The 17,475-nt window shown below is 49.2% G+C and overlaps 1 protein-coding gene across 1 annotated transcript in view; it reads left to right on the top strand.

Moving 5' to 3' along the window:
- The window catches only part of kirrel3a (kirre like nephrin family adhesion molecule 3a), a 267,820-nt gene that overhangs the window by 202,661 nt on the left and 47,684 nt on the right, over positions 1–17,475 (top strand). The window contains exons 7-11 of the mRNA XM_070892817.1: positions 1,598–1,746; positions 3,639–3,766; positions 6,122–6,248; positions 9,120–9,220; positions 15,371–15,569. Coding sequence (XP_070748918.1) covers positions 1,598–1,746; positions 3,639–3,766; positions 6,122–6,248; positions 9,120–9,220; positions 15,371–15,569 — 704 coding nt within the window. The remainder of the gene's footprint in view (positions 1–1,597; positions 1,747–3,638; positions 3,767–6,121; positions 6,249–9,119; positions 9,221–15,370; positions 15,570–17,475) is intronic.

A 17,475-nucleotide genomic window follows, 5' to 3' on the forward strand; every position in this document is an offset into this window, starting at 1 on the left:
ATTGATATATATCACAAAAAGCAAGGGATCCAGCACTGGGCCCTGCGAAATCCCACTGCAAACATCCTTCCAGTCACAAAAACACCCATCAACCATTACCATTTGCTTCTTGCCTCTGAGCCAATTTTGGATCCACTTGCCACTTTGTCCTGGATCCCATGGGCTTTTACTTTTGTGCCATGTTGGACTTTATCAAAAGCTTTGCTAAAATCCATATACACTACATCATGTGCACTGCCCTCATCGACCCTCCTGGTTACCTCCTTGAAAAATTCAATCAAGTTAGTCAGGCACGACCCTCCCTTAACAAATCAATGCTTATTGTCCCTGATTCATTCATGTCTTTCCAAATGAAGATTTATCCCGGCCCTCAGGACTTTTTCCAATAATTTTCCCACCACTGACTGACTGGCCTGTAATTACTCGGTGTATCCCTTTTTCTCTTTTTAAATAAAGGTATAACATTACAGGTCTTATGGAATATATCCTGTTTACATCGGCAGAAACAACAGTAAATAAACCGTCACCAACTCAGAGAGTGTTATATAATGGGATGTTACAGAGAATGTTACATTATGGGATGTAACAGGGAGCGTTACATTATGGGATATAACAGGGAGTGTTACATTATGGGATGTAAAGGATCCTCCAGGGAAGAGTGTTCATAGCATGGTTGAATTTCAAATTCAATTGGAGGGTGAGAAAGTTGGATCTCAAACCAGTGTCCTGATCTTAAATAAAAGAGATTACAAAGGTATGAAGGCAGAGTCGGCTAAAGTTGACTGGGAAAATAGATTAAAATGTAAGACAGTTGATAAGGCTTCATAATTCTCAACAAAAATATATTCCAGTGAGAAGGATAGACTTTAAGAGAAGGGAGGACCATTCATTGCTAACTAAGGAAGTAAAGGATGGTATCAAATTGAAAACAATGGCATACAAAGTGACCAAGATTAGTGGGAGGCAAGATTAGTGGGAAACTTTTAAAAACTAGCAAAGAACAACTAAAAAAATAATAAAGAGAGGGACGATAGATTATGAAAGTAAACTAACAAGAAATATAAAAACAGATAGTAAGAATGTCTGCAGGTATATATAAAAGAAGAGAGTAGGTAAAGTAAACATTGGTCCCTTAGAGGATGAGACTGGGGAATTAATACTGGGAAATAGGGAAATGGCAGGGACTTTGAGCAAATATTTTGTATCGGTTTTCACGGTAGAAGACACTAAAAACATCCCAATAATGGATAATCAAAGGGCTATAGGGAGAGTGGAACTTAAAACAACAATACATCAGAGTGTTACAATGGTGGGGAGGGTGGGGGGGGTGGGGGGGTGTGGGGTATATCAGTGTATTACAGTGAGAGGTGTTGGGTATATCAGAGTGCTACAGTGGATGAGTATGGGGTATAACAAATTGCTGCAGTAAGGGGTGTGGTGTATATCAGAGAATGTTACAGTAAGGGGTATAGGGTATATCAGAGTGTTACAGTGAGGAGTGTGGAGTATATCAGTGTTACAGTGAGAGGTCTGGGGTATATCAGAGTGTTACAGTGTGGGGTATATCAGAGTGTTAATCTGCTGTGTGTTCTTTCAGGTGGGCAAAGGGAGGCCAGTTGCTGAGAGGAGTTCTGGGTGATATATACGAGACAGTTGTGGACTACACTTTCTTCACTGAGCCCGTGTCCTGCGCCGTGTCAAACCCATTGGGAAGTACGAACATCAGCCGAACTGCCGACGTTTACTGTAAGGAAGGTTTAACTCGCACTCGTCATCTCCGGTCTTCCCACTTTCATCCATTCCCAGTCTCCCAACTCCATCACTCCCAATCCCCCAACTCCATCATTCCCAGTCCCCCAACTCCAACATTCCCAATCTCCCATCTCTGTCATTCCCAATCCCCCAACTCTGTCATTCCCAGTCTCCCAACTCCATCATTCCCAATCTCCCAACTCCCAAGGACAATGGTTGATGGGTGTTTTTGTGACTGGAAGGATGTTTCCAGTGGGGTTCTGCAGGGCTCAGTACTAGGTCCCTTGCTTTTTGTGGTATACATCAATGATCTAGACTTGAATGTAGGGGGTATGGTTAAGAAGTTTGCAGATAATACTAACATCGGCTGTGTGGTTGATGAAGAAGAAAGCTGCAGACTGCAGGAAGATATCAATCAACTGGTCAATGGGCAGAACAGTGGCAAATGGAATTTAATCCAGAGAAGTGTGAGGTAATGCATTTGGGGAGGGCTAACAAGGAAAGGGAATACACATTAAATGGTAGGACACTGAGCAATGTAGAGGAACAAAGGGACCTTGGAGAGTATGTCCACAGATCCCTGAAAGTAGCAGGTCAGGTAGATAAGGTGGTTAAGAAGGCTTGCCTTCATTAGCCGAGACATAGAATACAAGAGCAGGGGGGTTATGCTTGAACTGTATAAAACACTGGTTAGGCCACAGCTGGAGTACTGCATGCAGTTCTGGTCACTGCATTACAGGAAGGACATGATTGCACTGGAGAAGGTACAGAGGAGATTTACGAGGATGTTGCCGGGAGTGGAGAATCTTAGCTATGAGGACAGACTGGATAGGCTGGGTTTGTTTTCCTTGGAACAGAAGAGGGTGAGGGGAGACCTCATTGAGGTGTATAAAATTATAAGGGGCCGAGATATAGTGGATAGAAAAGGCTTATTTCCCTTAGCAGAGGGTCCAACAACCAGGAGACATAAATTTAAAGTAATTGGTGGAAGGTTTCGAGGGGATTTGAGGGGAAATGTCTTCACCCAGACTGTGGTGGGGGTCTGGAACTCACTGCCTGAAAGGGTGGCAGAGGCAGAAACCCTCACCACATTTAAAAAGTACTTGGATGTGCACTTGAAGTAACCTGCAGGGCTACGGACCAAGAGCTGGAAAGTGGGATTAGGCTGGATAGTCTCTTGTTGGCCGGCACGGACACGATGGGCCGAAATGGCCTCCTTCCGTGTTGTATACTTCTATGATTCTATGATAACTGTCAGCCATTCCCCAGTCTCCCAACTCCGTCATTCCCAGTCTCTCAACTCTCCATCAGTCCCAATCTCCCAACTGCAAGGTAGCTGAAGACAGCCGTAGACCAGCTCCTCAATAACTGGGTCTCTGGGCATTTTGTTGGCACCGCGTCACACTCCATCCTCACAACCTTACCCCGGGTTCAATGGCATCGATATTAAGCCCTCCTCTACAGGCTGGAGAGGTTCGAGGAAGGGGGGAGATGATAAATGACAGAAATACAAGTTTAACTCACTGCTCACATGCCCGTTACCTTTTCTGCGGCAGTGGGTATCGGGGTGTCTGAGTCTCCCACTATGGAGAGGCGGGCCCATCATTAACATATTTAAATCGGACTCTCACGATGCAATCGGGAGCCCGATGTAAAACTCACGGCTGCGGCAAGGGTTCCCCAGAGGTCGGATAATACCTCCTTCTGCGGCTCGGTGTCAAATTCTGCCTGATTATGCTCCTGTGAAGCAGCTTGAGCCATTTTACTATGTTAAAGGCGCTATATAAATACAAGTTGTTGTTGGGGTGTAGCCCCAGCTGTGCTGCGATTGTACACAGTCCCATTCTCCACCTCCTCTCACCCCTTCTCTCCGTTTTCTCGTGCAGTTGGACCCCGGCTGACCTCCGAGCCCCAGGCTCTGTCCGTGGACCTGGGATCCAGCGCCGTCTTTAACTGTGCCTGGACTGGAAACCCGTCGCTCACCATTGTGTGGATGAAGCGGAGCTCCGGGGTGGTGAGTATGGGAACTGGCGGGCACGGCACATCGCTCCCCGGGATAGCCCTTCCACACATGCTGCTTACCCCTCCCCTCGCCACCCAACACTCACCCTCACTCTCAGTGCGAGTGAGGCCAGGGGCTGAGAGGGGCATCTCATTCCAGCACTCCATGGGCCATCCCTTTCCCATCTCCACCTTAGCTGGAATGCTTGTGGAATGAGTTTTAATTTTAATATTCACTCTCGGGATGTAGGTGTAACATAAAATTATGAGGGGCCTAGATAGAGTGGATAGGACGGACCTGTTTCCCTCAGCAGAGGGGCAACAACAAGGGGACATAGATTGAAAGTAATTGGTAGAAGGTTTAGAGGGGATCTGAGGGGAAGTTTCATCACCCAGAGGGTGGTGGGGGTCTGGAACTCACTGCCTGAAAGGGTGGTAGAGACAGAAACCCTCATCACATTTAAAAAGTACTTGGATGTGCACTTGAAGTGCCGTAACCTACAGGGCTACGGACCTCGAGCGGGAAAGTGGAATTAGGCTGGATAGCTCTTGGTCGGCCCGTGAGTGCACGATGAGCGGAATGGCCTCCTTCCGTGCTATAAATGTCTATGATTCTATGAACTGGCACTTCCGACATTTATTGCCCATTGCTAATTGCTCCTTGAGAAGGTGGTGGTGAGCCGCCTTCTTGAACCGCTGCAGTCTGTGTGGTGAAGGAACTCCCACAGTGCTGTTAGGGAGGGAGTTCCAGGATTTTGACCCAGCGACAATGAAGGAACGGCCGATATATTTCCAAGTCAGGATGGTGTGTGTGTTGCGTGATGTGTCACATTGTTCTTCCCAATTACATTGATGATTTACGATCCTGTGACCGTAGTGCAAGGAAACCAGCCCCAGGGGGCAGTCTAATCTTCACACGCTCCCTACTCCGCAGGCCATTTATTTCACACTTTGATGTGTTGCTTTGACAGAAGTGGTTGTGCTCTGTGTCGGCTGGTCCCAGCCGGGAGCTGTGCTGGCCAGAGTGAGCCCCATAAAGGGGAGGGCAGAGTGAGCCCCATAAAGGGGGGTGGCGGGGCGGGGGGGGGGGCGAAATCAGCCAAGGTCCCTGCTCCCGATCACCGACCAGTGGAAATGGGCCTTGTGTGTGAACATCGGCTGAGTTTTGGATCGGGCACAGCTGCGATGCTCCCTGCAAGCAAATAGCCTGCCAATACACCTTGGCCGTGGAATTTTATAATGTAATGCCCTGCCACATTTATATATCCACTTTCACATCCTCCAGACATCCCAAAGCGCTTCACAGCCAATGAAGTACTTATGGAGTGAAGTCACCGTTGTAACGTGGGAAATGCGGCAGCCAATTAATGCATAGCAAGGTCCCACAGTCAGCAATGTGATAAATGACCAGATAATCTGTTCTCACGTGTGTTTGGTTATGGAATAAATCATGACCAGGATACCGGGGATAGCTCCTGTGCTCCTCTTCAATAGTGCCACGGGACCTTTTACATCCACCTGAGGGAGCAGACGGGGCCTCGGTTTAACGTCCCATCCGAAAGACGGCACCTCCCTCAGCACGGCACTGGAGTGTCAACCTGGGTTTATGTGCTCGAGTCTCTGAAGTGGGATTTGAACCCACAACCTTCTGACTCAGAGGCGAGAGCACTACCCACTGAGCCTTGGAGCTTTTCCCACTTCTTCCATCGGGATTCCGGCATGGAGCTCAGTGTCGAGCAGTGCACAGGATGGAGCGGGACCTTCGATCGTCCATGCACGGGGATACTGAGCACCCTGCCAAATTGCACTGACGGGGTCCTTTCTTTCACCTGTCAGGGCACACTAAAGATGACAGCGTCCCCTCCCCCAGCCCCCTCCACCCTGTGACCCGGTCCCCGGCGCTGTCCGAACACTGACCATTGCCTGTCCTTCCTCAATCTTTTCCCTGGTTCACCGATAGATTGATCCATGAGCAAACAGCACCACATAGTGGCGACTGGTGATGTTGCAGCACAGTCCTCCGCAGGCAAACGGGAGTTGGAGAGAAAAACTGGGAAATCGGAATAAAAAAGTAGGAAAGCAGACGATGGATCCGGCGGCACCTGAACGAGGAAATGGGGTCGCGCCTGAGGGCAGGAAGGGTCATGACCTTCATGTTTCAGTCAAATGCTGATGGACCTGCTGTGTGTTTCCAGCATTTCCTGTTCTACCATCACACTCAGCTCTCGGCCTCAGCCCGGTGTGGGGGAGATGCCCCACAGGGGGCGATGGAGAGTTACCGCTGGCGTCTCACACTGGCCTGTAACGCGTCAAATTCGCTGCAACACTCCCCTTACTGAACTCTGACCTCTCATCCTGCTTCCATTAGGTTCTCAGCAACGACAACACCATGACGCTAAAGACCGTTGCCCAGGAGGATGCTGGGAAGTATGTATGCCGGGCAGTTGTGCCGCGAGTTGGTGCCGGGGAGCGGGAGGTCAGCCTGACGGTCAATGGTAAAATGCTCCTCTGCTCCCAGTGTACACATCGCTAATGTACTGAGTCGCCCTGTGCTTACACCCCCTCCCACACACTCACACACACGCACACACACACATACACTCACACACACTCATACATACGCATACATCATCATATAATTGGCAGTCCCTCAGAATCGAGGAAGACTTGTTTCCTCTCTTAGCATGAGTTCTTAGGTGACTGTACAATCCAATACAAGAACCACAGTCTCTGGCACAGGTGGGACAGATAGTCGTTGAGGGAAAGGGTGGGCAGGGAGCCTGGTTTGCCGCACGTTCCTTCCACTGCCTGCGCTTGATTTCTGCATGCTCTCGGCGACGATACTCGAGGAGCTCAGCGCCCTCCCAAATGCACTTCCTCCACTTAGAGCGGTCTATGGCCAGGGACTCCCAGGTGTCAGTGGGGATGTCGCACTTTATCAGGGAGGCTTTGAGGGTGTCCTTGTAACGTTTCCTCTGCCCACCTTTGGCTCATTTGCTGTGGACGAGTTCCGAGTAGAGTGCTTGCTTTGGGAGTCTCGTGTCTGGCATGCGAACTATGTGGCCTGCCCAGCGGAGCTGATCAAGTGTGGTCAGTGCTTCAATGCTGGGGATGTTGGCCTGGACGAGGACACTAATTTTTGTGCGTCTGTCCTCCCAGGCAATATGCAGAGTCTTGCGGAAACATCGTTGGTGGTATTTCTCCAGCGACTTGAGGTGTCTGCTGTACATGGTCCATGTCTCTGAGCCATACAGGAGGTAGGGTATCACTACAGCACTGTTGAGGGACTGGTCTTCAAACACTCTTTTCCTCAGGCGGCTGAAGGCTGCACTGGCGCACTGAAGGCGGTGTTGGATCTCGTCGTCGTCAATGCCTGCTCTTGTTGATATGAGGCTCCCAAGATAGGGGAAGTGGTCCACGTTGTCCAGAGGCACCCACACTCATACACATACACTCTCACACTCACTCACACACACACACACTCAAACACTCAAACACTCACACACTCACACACTCATACACTCACACACACACACACACATTCACACACTCAAACACTCAAACACTCACACACACACACATTCACACACTCTCTAACACACACTCACACTCTCACACACTCACACACACTCACACGCACACACACACACACATACACACACGCTCACACACACACACATTCACGCTCACACTCACACACACACACGCACATACTCACACACTCACACACGCACACACATAAACAGGCACTCACGCACACTCTCACACACACACTCTCTCACACTCACACACACTCACACACACTCATGCACATACTCACACATCTCACACAGTCACACACACTCACGCACACACACACACAATCACACACTCGCACACTCACTCACACTCACATGCACACACAGTCACACACAGTCACACACACGCTCACATACACACACTCACACACACACATACTCACACGCACACACTCACTCATTCACACACTCACACACACTCACACACGCACATAATCACACACACTCACACACATGCTCACACGCACACACACACATCCATATATGCACACACATACACACACGAAGACACCCACGCACACACACACACAATAAATACACACACACAGTCATACACACATGCCCGCATGCACAGGCACATACACACACATGCATACATAGATACACACACACATATCCACAAAGACACACAGATGCACACACATGGACATGTTCGCTCATTGACATGCACACACTTATGCACTTAGCGACACACACAGATACACTTAATTACACACATATATATACACATAGAGATGGGAACAGATACATGTGCAGGCATACTTAATCAACAGCAACATCACGCATGCACCGCACATAATTACACTGAATATAATTGCAGTTTGTTCGTGCTCTAATATGTAGCCATATGTGCAGGCATACACAATTGACACACGCAGACAGGTAAAGAGACACATATGTACAGATACATAGACCCATGCAGACACACACATACCTCTATCAACAAAAGTACATTGCTGTGAAGAGTGTTGATCAGATGAGTAGAATGTTGTGTTCGAAGGTTGATTTTATTGCCATAAGCGTCTCTGGCTCTGTGAGGTAATGAACAGGGTTATTGCAGATTTCAACACACTCCTTGTAGCTCCTCGCTGACACATTTCCCGAACGTACATTTTATCCGGCATTCATTTGCGGAATCACTGGTCCAGGGTTGAACCACTGCTAAAAAACATTGGGCAATTGGCGACCTCCAAGGTCAAATATTCCCTTCGAAGAAGAAGGAGAAACAAATAAAGGTGCGCAGTTCAAATTCTGTCGCGGAAACAAAACATTTTCTTTTAAATTAAATCTGAAGAAAAAGAATGACATTCCTGGAGCCTAACATCAAATGTCCACCGAAAGGGCGAGAGGGACCACTGTACAGATCACTCGCTCACACACATTTACATATTCTGCGCACTCTTGCCAGTTTTCTGTCACTTCTCACTAAAGTTCCCCCGCTCCTTCCAACCAATCAGCGCACCTTTTGCCGGCTGAACTTAACGAAGGGAGACAATTAATACGCGGTGCCTTTTTTTGCCAGGTTTGCTGCGAGTTCATTCGTTACACATTGTGTGCGCAATTACCCCTTAAAATATTCATTAAAATGCAAATTTATTTTAATTAGAGCACTAATAAACAGCAATTATATTCAGTGTAATTATGTGCGGAGAGTGCCCCGATGTTGCTTGCTCCTTTGCAGAGGGTGTATTACAAGGAGGGCTGATGGATGAACAGTCTAATTTAATAAAGCTGTTTGATGAATTGTGTGTGTGTGTGTGTCTGATTTGTTTCTGCTTTGGATTGCAGGACCCCCCATCATCTCCAGCACTCAGATGCAGCACGCTCTACAGGGCAAGAAGGGGCAGATCAAGTGTTTCATCCGCAGTACGCCTCCCCCCGACCGAATAGTGAGTGACTCGGCGATTCAGTCACTTCCTGTCACAGGCAAAATGGCCGCCCAATTGTCTCATTTCCGCTTGGTTCGATGAATCAAAATGCCGCGTCACAAAACCGCTCCATTGTCTCAATGATTTTGTCAAGCGAGGAGCTCAACTCGACGCACTGGGGAAAAAGAAAGGCTTGCATTTCCATAACGCCTTTCACAACCCCAGGGCACCCCAAAGTGCTTCATAGCCAATAAAGTAGGTTTGAAGCACACAGCAAGCTCCCACAAAGAGCAATAATTGTTGGCCAAGGCACCAAGGAGAACTCCCCTGCTCTTCTTCGAAAGAGTGCCATGGGATCTTTTACGTCCTGGCCACCTGAGGGGGCCTCGGTTTAACGTCTCACCCGAAACACGGCACCTCCAACAGTGCAGCGCACCCTCAGCACTGCACTGGAGTGTCAGCCTAGGTTTTTGTACTCAAGTCCCTGGAGTGGGACTTGAACCCACAACCGTCTGACTCAGAGGCAAGGGTGTTGCCCACTGAGTCAAGGCTGACACGGCTTCAGGTTTGACCCACAGTCTATGCCGAGGCTGCTGATCCAAACTGAGGCACTGTCATTAGCCTCAGCACCGCTAGCTGAGGGCTATGGAAAGTTAGCCACAGCTCCTGTCCTGGTCAGTATCCAGTGACACCTTGTGGGTTGTATTAGGGTTCCAGCAGTCTGAGTCAATCGGGGAGCGTAAATTTCAATGAATGGAATCATCCTTCTCACCACACAAGCAACTCTGTGCGTCTCTGTTCCTATCCCTCCCCCCCCGGCTCCCCGCTGTCTGCAGCATGCATCCCCTCTACTCTCTGGGGTTCCTGGCTGCACTTAAAGCATTGAGCTGGCTAATCCTGGAGGGTGCGATTGGCCGGGACATCCCCACATTCAAACAGTCTGCAAACAGACAAGGCACATACACGATCATTTATTAGAAAGAACATAGCAGCAGGAGGAGGCCACTTAGCCCCTCGAGCCTGCTCCGCCATTCAATGAGACCATGGCTGATCTGTCCCTTAACCCCATTTACTCACCGTTACTCTCCCGATACCCCTAACCAATGAAAAAATGCACAATTTCAATGGTGCCCCCAAGATCCAGGGCCTTTCAGGGCAGTGAGTTCCAGAATTCCGTACCCTTTGTGTGAAGACATGCGCCTACCCTATGATGTGGATTTCCCCACCGGACGAAATAGGTTCTCCGTATTTATTTGAAAAGAAAACACAGAGAAGCCGATTTAGAAGCAGGAACCTGCAGGACTTTGCCTCTTTTGAGGAGAGTGTTCGGACACAAAGCCCAGGGAGGTTTTGCCTCCATGCATGCACTGCTTGTCTCCCGGGTGCTGGCAAAGGCTGGCTTCCAATAACACAAGAGCAGCCCTTGTGCCTGGCCCCTCTGGCCCTTGCTGGCTCCCGGCGCACTATAGTTATTGAAGCAGGTCGGCAGAAAGTTGTGGGCAGGTTTCCTAATGCAGACAGTTGGTGGGGCTGACGGCTCCACACTAGACTCACAGAATGAGACAACACAGTAGGAGGCCATTCGGCCCCTGTGCCGGCCCCTTGAACGAGCGATCCAACTAGTCCCACATCCCAGTGTCAGCCGTGGCTCAGTGGGTAGCACACTCGCCCCTGTGTCAGAAGGTTGTGGGCTTGAGCACATGAATCTAGGCTGACATTCCGCGCAGTGCTGAGGGAGCGCCACACTGTCGGAGCTGCCGTCTTTCGGATGAGACGTTAATCCGAGGACCAGTCTGCCCTCTCAGGTGGACGTAAAAGATCACGTGTTACTATTTTGAAAAAGAGCAGGGGAATTATCCCCGGCGTCCTGGCCAATATTTCTCCCTCAATCAACATAACAAAAATAAATTATCCGGTCATTATCACATTGCTGTTTGTGGGAGCTTGCTGAGCGCAAATTAGTTGCCACAATTCCCACATTACAACAGTGACTACACTCCAAAAGTATAACATTGGCTGTAAAGCGCTTTGAGGTGTCTGGTGGTCGTGAAAGGCGCTATATAAATGCAAGTCTTTCCTTCATTCACATACCTGCTCTTTCTCCATAGCCCTGAAAATTTTGCCCCTTCAAGTATTTATCCAATTACCTTTTGAAAGTTACAATTTAATCTGCTTGGTGTTGAAGTCAACAATCAGGCAATGCGTTCCAGATCATAACTCGCTGCGTAAAAAAATTCTCCACATTTCCCCTCTCGTTCTGTTGCCAATGACCTTAAATCTGTGTCCCCTGGTTACCGACCCACCTGCCGGTGGAAAGTTTCTCCTTATTTGCTCGATCAAATTTTAAGCGCCTCTATTAAATCTCCTCTTAGCCTTCTCTGCTCTAAGGAGAACAACCCCAGCTTCTCCAGACTCCCCACATAGCCGGAAACAACATTTGTAAAATCAGCTGGGTCGGGGTAGGGTGAAATCGGGATGGAGGGAGGGGTGGGAGGTTAGCAGACCCTGCAGAATCACAGCCCAGCGGGAGCCAATGCCTTCAGAAGAGATGGGGAGAGGAAAGATCAACAAATCAGAACACTGGAGCGTTGCGTTTGCGGCAACAGCGGAAAGTGTGGGGTAGTTTAAAGAAGAGGTTGACTCCTCCAGCCCTACAACCCTCTGAGTTATCTGAGCTCCTCTAATTCTGGCCTCTTCTGCATCCCCGATTCTAATCCATCATTGATGGCCGTGCCTTCAGTTGCCTGGGCCCCAAGCTGTGGAATTCCCTCCCTAAACCTAGCCGCCTCTCTCTCCTCCTTTAAGACGCAGCTTAAAACCCACCAAGCTTTTGGTCACCTGTGTAAATATCTCCTGAGCTGGCTCGGTGTCCAATTCTGTTTGCTAACGCTCCTGTGCAGCGCCTTGAGATTTTTCACTGCATTAAGGGCGCTATATAAATGCAAGTAGTTGTGAGGCTTTTCTTTCTGTCTCTCCTCCCAAGGCCGATCAGCTGGTCACCCCCTCCTGACAGCACAAGCAAGGCAGCATGGCTATAGGGATCAAGGGGTATGGAGAGAAAGCAGGAAAGGGATACAGAGGTGTATGATCAGCCATTATCATATTGAATGGTGGTGCAGGCTCGAAGGGCCGAATGGCCTACTCCTGCACCTATTTTCTATGGTTCTATGTTAAATTAAATAACCGTTGCAAAAATAAAAGGCAAAGAAAGAAAAATAAATCTAATTTCTGGCGGTGCAGCCCAGTGCAGAGCTTTCCCAGCGAAACATCTGGTGCAGTGGGTACAATGTGTGATTAGACCTGTAGCACGCCCACCAACATGTGGCAGCTGTACAGATGCTCGATTTCTAATTAGTTCCCAGCCTAATGGCTTTTTTACTACAGTGACAAGCCTTTATGGATCAGCAGGAATAAAAATGAATCATTTCAGAAATAGCAATGGACGGTGCGGTGTCTCTCCGATGCCTGCTGCAGGTTCCGAGCCCCCCGCACTGGTTTCAGATCTTCATAGATTAGTCTGAGGGTCTGAGGGAACGAGAATCCTGCCCCCTCCCGATCTACACCAAACACCATCACTGGCCGATTATTACCCCAGTAAATGGTCACTCTCACTGAATCGGCTCAAGGTAATACAGCAAACGGCCGTGGAAAGTCAAAGTGAAGAGATTTTCTCTGATGCCTTCACACAGTGGTTACTTGAGGACTCTCACTGAAGATGCGCTGTGAAAAGGGAGGGTTTATATCACCAGTTTTCAACCCGTGGTTTGCTCAGGATGTGGAAGTGACTGATGAGCGATTACCCACAATAACAGGAGCGGTTCCTTTTGTGATTCAGGGCTCTCAGCTCCATGTGCTCACTCTTGACTCAATACTCCGGGTACACACTGGGTTCACTCCGGGTTCACTCTGGATTCACTCCGGGTTCACTCTGGATTCACTCTGGGTTCACTCCGGATTCACTCCAGGGTCACACTGGGTTAACCGGGTTCACTCCGGGTACACTCCGGGCACACTCTGGATTCACTCCGGGTTTGCTCCAGGGTCACACTGGGTTAACTTCAGGTTCACTCTGGGTTCATTCCAGGTTCACACTGCGTTCACTCTGAGTTCACTCTGAGTTCACTTCGGGGTCACTGAGTTCACTCTGGGTTCACTCTAGGTTCACTCCGGGGTCTCTCCAGGTTCATTCTGGGTTCACTCCGGGGTCTCTCCGGGTACACACTGGGTTCACTCCGGGCACACACTGGGTTCACTCCAGGTTCACTCCAGGTTCACTCCGGGTTCACTTTGGGTTCACTTTGGGTTCACTCCGAGTTCACTTTGGGTTCACTCCGGGTTCACTCTGGGTTCACTCCGGGTTCACTCCGGGGTCACTCCGGGGTCACCGGGTTCTCTCTGGGTTCACGCTGAGTTCACTCTGGGATCACCGGGTTCATGCCGAGTTCACTCCGAGTTCACTTTGGGTTCACTCCGCGTTCACTTTGGGTTCACTCCGGGTTCACTCTGGGTTCACTCCGGGTTCACTCCGCGTTCACTCTGCGTTCACTCTGGGCTCACTCTGGGCTCACTCTGGGTTCACTCCGCGTTCACTTTGGGTTCACTCTGGTTTCACTCCGCGTTCACTTTGGGTTCACTCTGGGTTCACTCCGGGGTCACTCTGGGTTCACTCGGGGTTTACTCTGCAGTCACCGGGTTCACTCTGGGTTCACGCTGTGTTCACTCCGAGTTCACTCCAAGTTCACTTTGGCTTCACTCTGGGTTCACTTCGGGTTCACTCCGGGGTCACTCTGGGTTCACTCTGAGTTCACTTTGGGTTCACTCTGGGGTCACCGGGTTCACTCCGGAGTCACTCTGGGTTCACTCTGGGATCACCGAGTTTACTCTGGGGTCACCGGGTTTACTCTGGGGTCACGCCGGGGTCACCGGGTTTACTCTGGGGTCACTCCGGGGTCACTCTGGGTTCACTGAGTTTACTCTGGGGTCACCGGCTTCACTCTGGGCTCACTCTGGGGTCACTCCAGGTTCATACTGGGGTCACTCCGGGTTCACTCTGGGGTCACTCCAGGTTCATTCTGGGGTCACTCTGGGTTCACTCTGGGTTCACTCTGGGGTTACTCCGGGGTCACTCTGGGTTCACTCTGGTTTCACCAGGTTTACTCTGGGGTTACCGGGTTCATTCTGGGGTCACTCTGGGTTCACTCCGGGTTGTCTCTGGGCTCGGTGCTCTGGGTTCAATCTTCATTTCACCATCTGACCCCTCCTCCCAACAACAACAACTTGTATTTATATAGCGCCTTTCACATAGTAAAACATCCCAGGGCGCTTCACAGGAGTGCTATCAAACAACATTTGACATCGAGCCACATAGGATGATCTTAGGACTGGAAGACGTAGGTTTTAAGGAGCGTTTTAAGGAAGAGAAAGAGATAGAGAGTCGGAAAGGTTTAGGAAGGGAATTTCAGAGCTTAGAACCCAGGCAACTGAAGGCATGGCTGCCTATGGCGGAACGATTAAAATCCCAGGTAGTACAGTGCCTACTGGGAGGGAGCTTCATCAGCAAATTGCACATCCCCTAACTTCCGACCTTCGATGGAATGTCTGTAGGTTATCCGCCCAAAGGGAGTGCATGCAGCCGAGCCTGATGTCTACACATGCGCTTTCCATCAAGGAGCACAGAACAGCAATAAATCAGGAGCCAGTCGGAATCGGTTTTGTATTTTCCCTTGTACCCTGGGGACACTGGAGCCAAATGTTGATCAGGGAACTGACCAGAACTGAAAGCAGCTGGTATGTTGACCAATGGGTAGGGAAGGGAAAATTCAAAATGTGTTTCTCAAGCAGGAAAAGTACTTCAGATGGGTTAGTGTTTAAGGTTACCCTCAGCGGGACTTTCCACTCCTGGTGCATGTGAATGAATCTCCCATTATTTGCTCCCAGTGTTCCCTATGGAGAATCCCAATCCATATTTGAGCCCTAGTCTTGCATATTTGCGCTAAGGAGGAAAGAGCTTGCGTTTTTCTCAACCTCAACACGTCCCAAAAACTTCACCGCCAATGAAGTAGTTACACCTCCTTGACACTTGTGAAACTCTAGAATGTTCTGGCATGCCTGGTGTTCTTCCAAAGCAGTTGATAATCTAATCTGTCCTTTTCCTCTACTGGATACACCCAGGCCTGGTCATGGAAGGAGAACATTCTGGAATCAGGGACCTCAGGACGTTATACAGTGGAGACAGTGAGCATGGAGGAAGGCGTGATCTCCACACTGACCATCAGTAACATCGTGCGTGCGGACTTCCAGACAATTTACAACTGCACCGCCTGGAACAGCTTTGGCTCCGACACGGAAATTATTCGCTTGAAGGAACAAGGTGTGCAACACGGGAAGGCAATTATCTTCTGCCTTCAGCGCCTTCAATCTGCACCTGAATCACCTGCTCCCATCTGCTCCAAACTGTTTGCCTTCCTTTCCTCCCTTAAACCCACCCTCCACATGTAATATCCCACCCACATTTGGGACCACCCGGGTTGGAATATCCATGGGTTCTTCCAATTGTCAGAAACGCTGCAGAGAAAAGGGCCATTTCTCCGGCGTGTCCCTGATCTTCTGCTGAAGTTATGATGGACAATCGGGAGGACCTCTGTGGAAATTTATGGCAATGGTCTCAACAACTCCAAGTTCACTATCTCCAATAGGGCCACCTGCAATTATTTCTTCATCTTCCCTATAGCCATTCCTGTTCCTACTGCTCACCCTTTCAACCTCCTTCCATCCCCTAACTCTATTATCAATGACTCCCAACTGCCACTTCTTTAGTCAACAACTCACACGAACATTGGCTCAATATGACCTTGCTTCCATGGGCCCCCACCAATTACCAGGTCTCTGAACCCTTTGGATCAACAGATTCCTCTTCGAGTCAACCAAAAACCAGAGACATATGAAAACAATTGGTCTGCATTTCCTTTGCCAGATCTGACATGCCGTCCGACCCCAGTATTGTCACTCCCTCTCCACAGCTAGATCCATACTGTCGGGTGATCTCTGAGAGCGAGGCTAACTTCAAACTCCTTTCACCTCCTCAGACACCCGTTCACTGTACTCTCCACTCTCACTTCTGACTCTGGACACAGGAGATTGTGAATTTTTAAATTTCCAAATTGAAGTCCATCCTCCTGACTTCCCCATGCCTTCAATCCCCATTTTTCTTCTCTTTCTAATCCAGCATCTACCTCCACACTACTCGGCATTTTTGTGGCCAGATCCTCCAGCCTCCATTCAGATTTATTTCTCCATGGAGTCCAGTGCCTGCTCCTTTGAGACACCTTTTAACCCAGCTCTGACCCACCCAACTTCCCTTTCTTGGTCAATGCTCATTGCCATTGTCAATCTCTCACTTTGTTCAGGAATTCTTCTCATTCTTGCTACTGCCTCCTCAAAAGGTCAACTCTGGACCCCTCTATCATCCTCCTCTAACTTTCTCTTTTTCTCAATGGTCTTTAACACAGGCTTTCTACTCAATCGCTCCCTTCCCGCCCTCCTCCTGTTCAAATCCCTCGAACACAGTCTCTGTCTAGCCCACATCACTAGGATCTCCTTGGCCAAAGTCACCAGAGTAATCCTGTGTGACTGTTCCTGCTCATCCTCCTCAATGTCTCTGCTGCCTTCAACACTGTTGCCCCCACTGTTCTTTTCCACCATCTCTCCTCCACCACCCAGCTCTATGGCACTGATTCCATGTGGCTCCATTGCTCTCTGTCACACTGCATCTCCTCAAACCGTTTCTGCTCCCGCACCCCTCTGGTCACCTCTGATAGGCCCCAGGACCCCATCCTTTGTACTCTCCTCTTCATCGTTTACATGCTACCCCGCAAAAGATCCATCTACAAGCCTGGGGTCAGTTTCCATGTGTACACATTGGCACCTAACTCCCATCTCTCCACTTCTCCAGGACTGAGACTGGACTATCCAACTCCAAAATCCAACATCAAGTCCTAGATGAGTTGTAACCTCCTCACAGCTCAATATTAGCAAAACTGCAACCACCCTGTTCAGCTCACCCCTTTACCTATATTCGTCTGGATCATACTCCAATAAACTCACTGAGTATGGACCAAAACTTCTTCTTCCACTGTGGAACATTAGCACGAAATTGTTGGAAAAATAATGGTAACTTTACGGCACTGGCCATTATTAGTTCGTAAAAACCCCCAGCAAGTTATGACGAAGAAGAGATACCCTGTGCGCTGTGAATCGCTACAAATTGTGTTTTTTTT

Source organism: Pristiophorus japonicus, chromosome 11 (assembly GCF_044704955.1).
Source record: "Pristiophorus japonicus isolate sPriJap1 chromosome 11, sPriJap1.hap1, whole genome shotgun sequence".
Taxonomy (NCBI): domain Eukaryota; kingdom Metazoa; phylum Chordata; class Chondrichthyes; family Pristiophoridae; genus Pristiophorus; species Pristiophorus japonicus.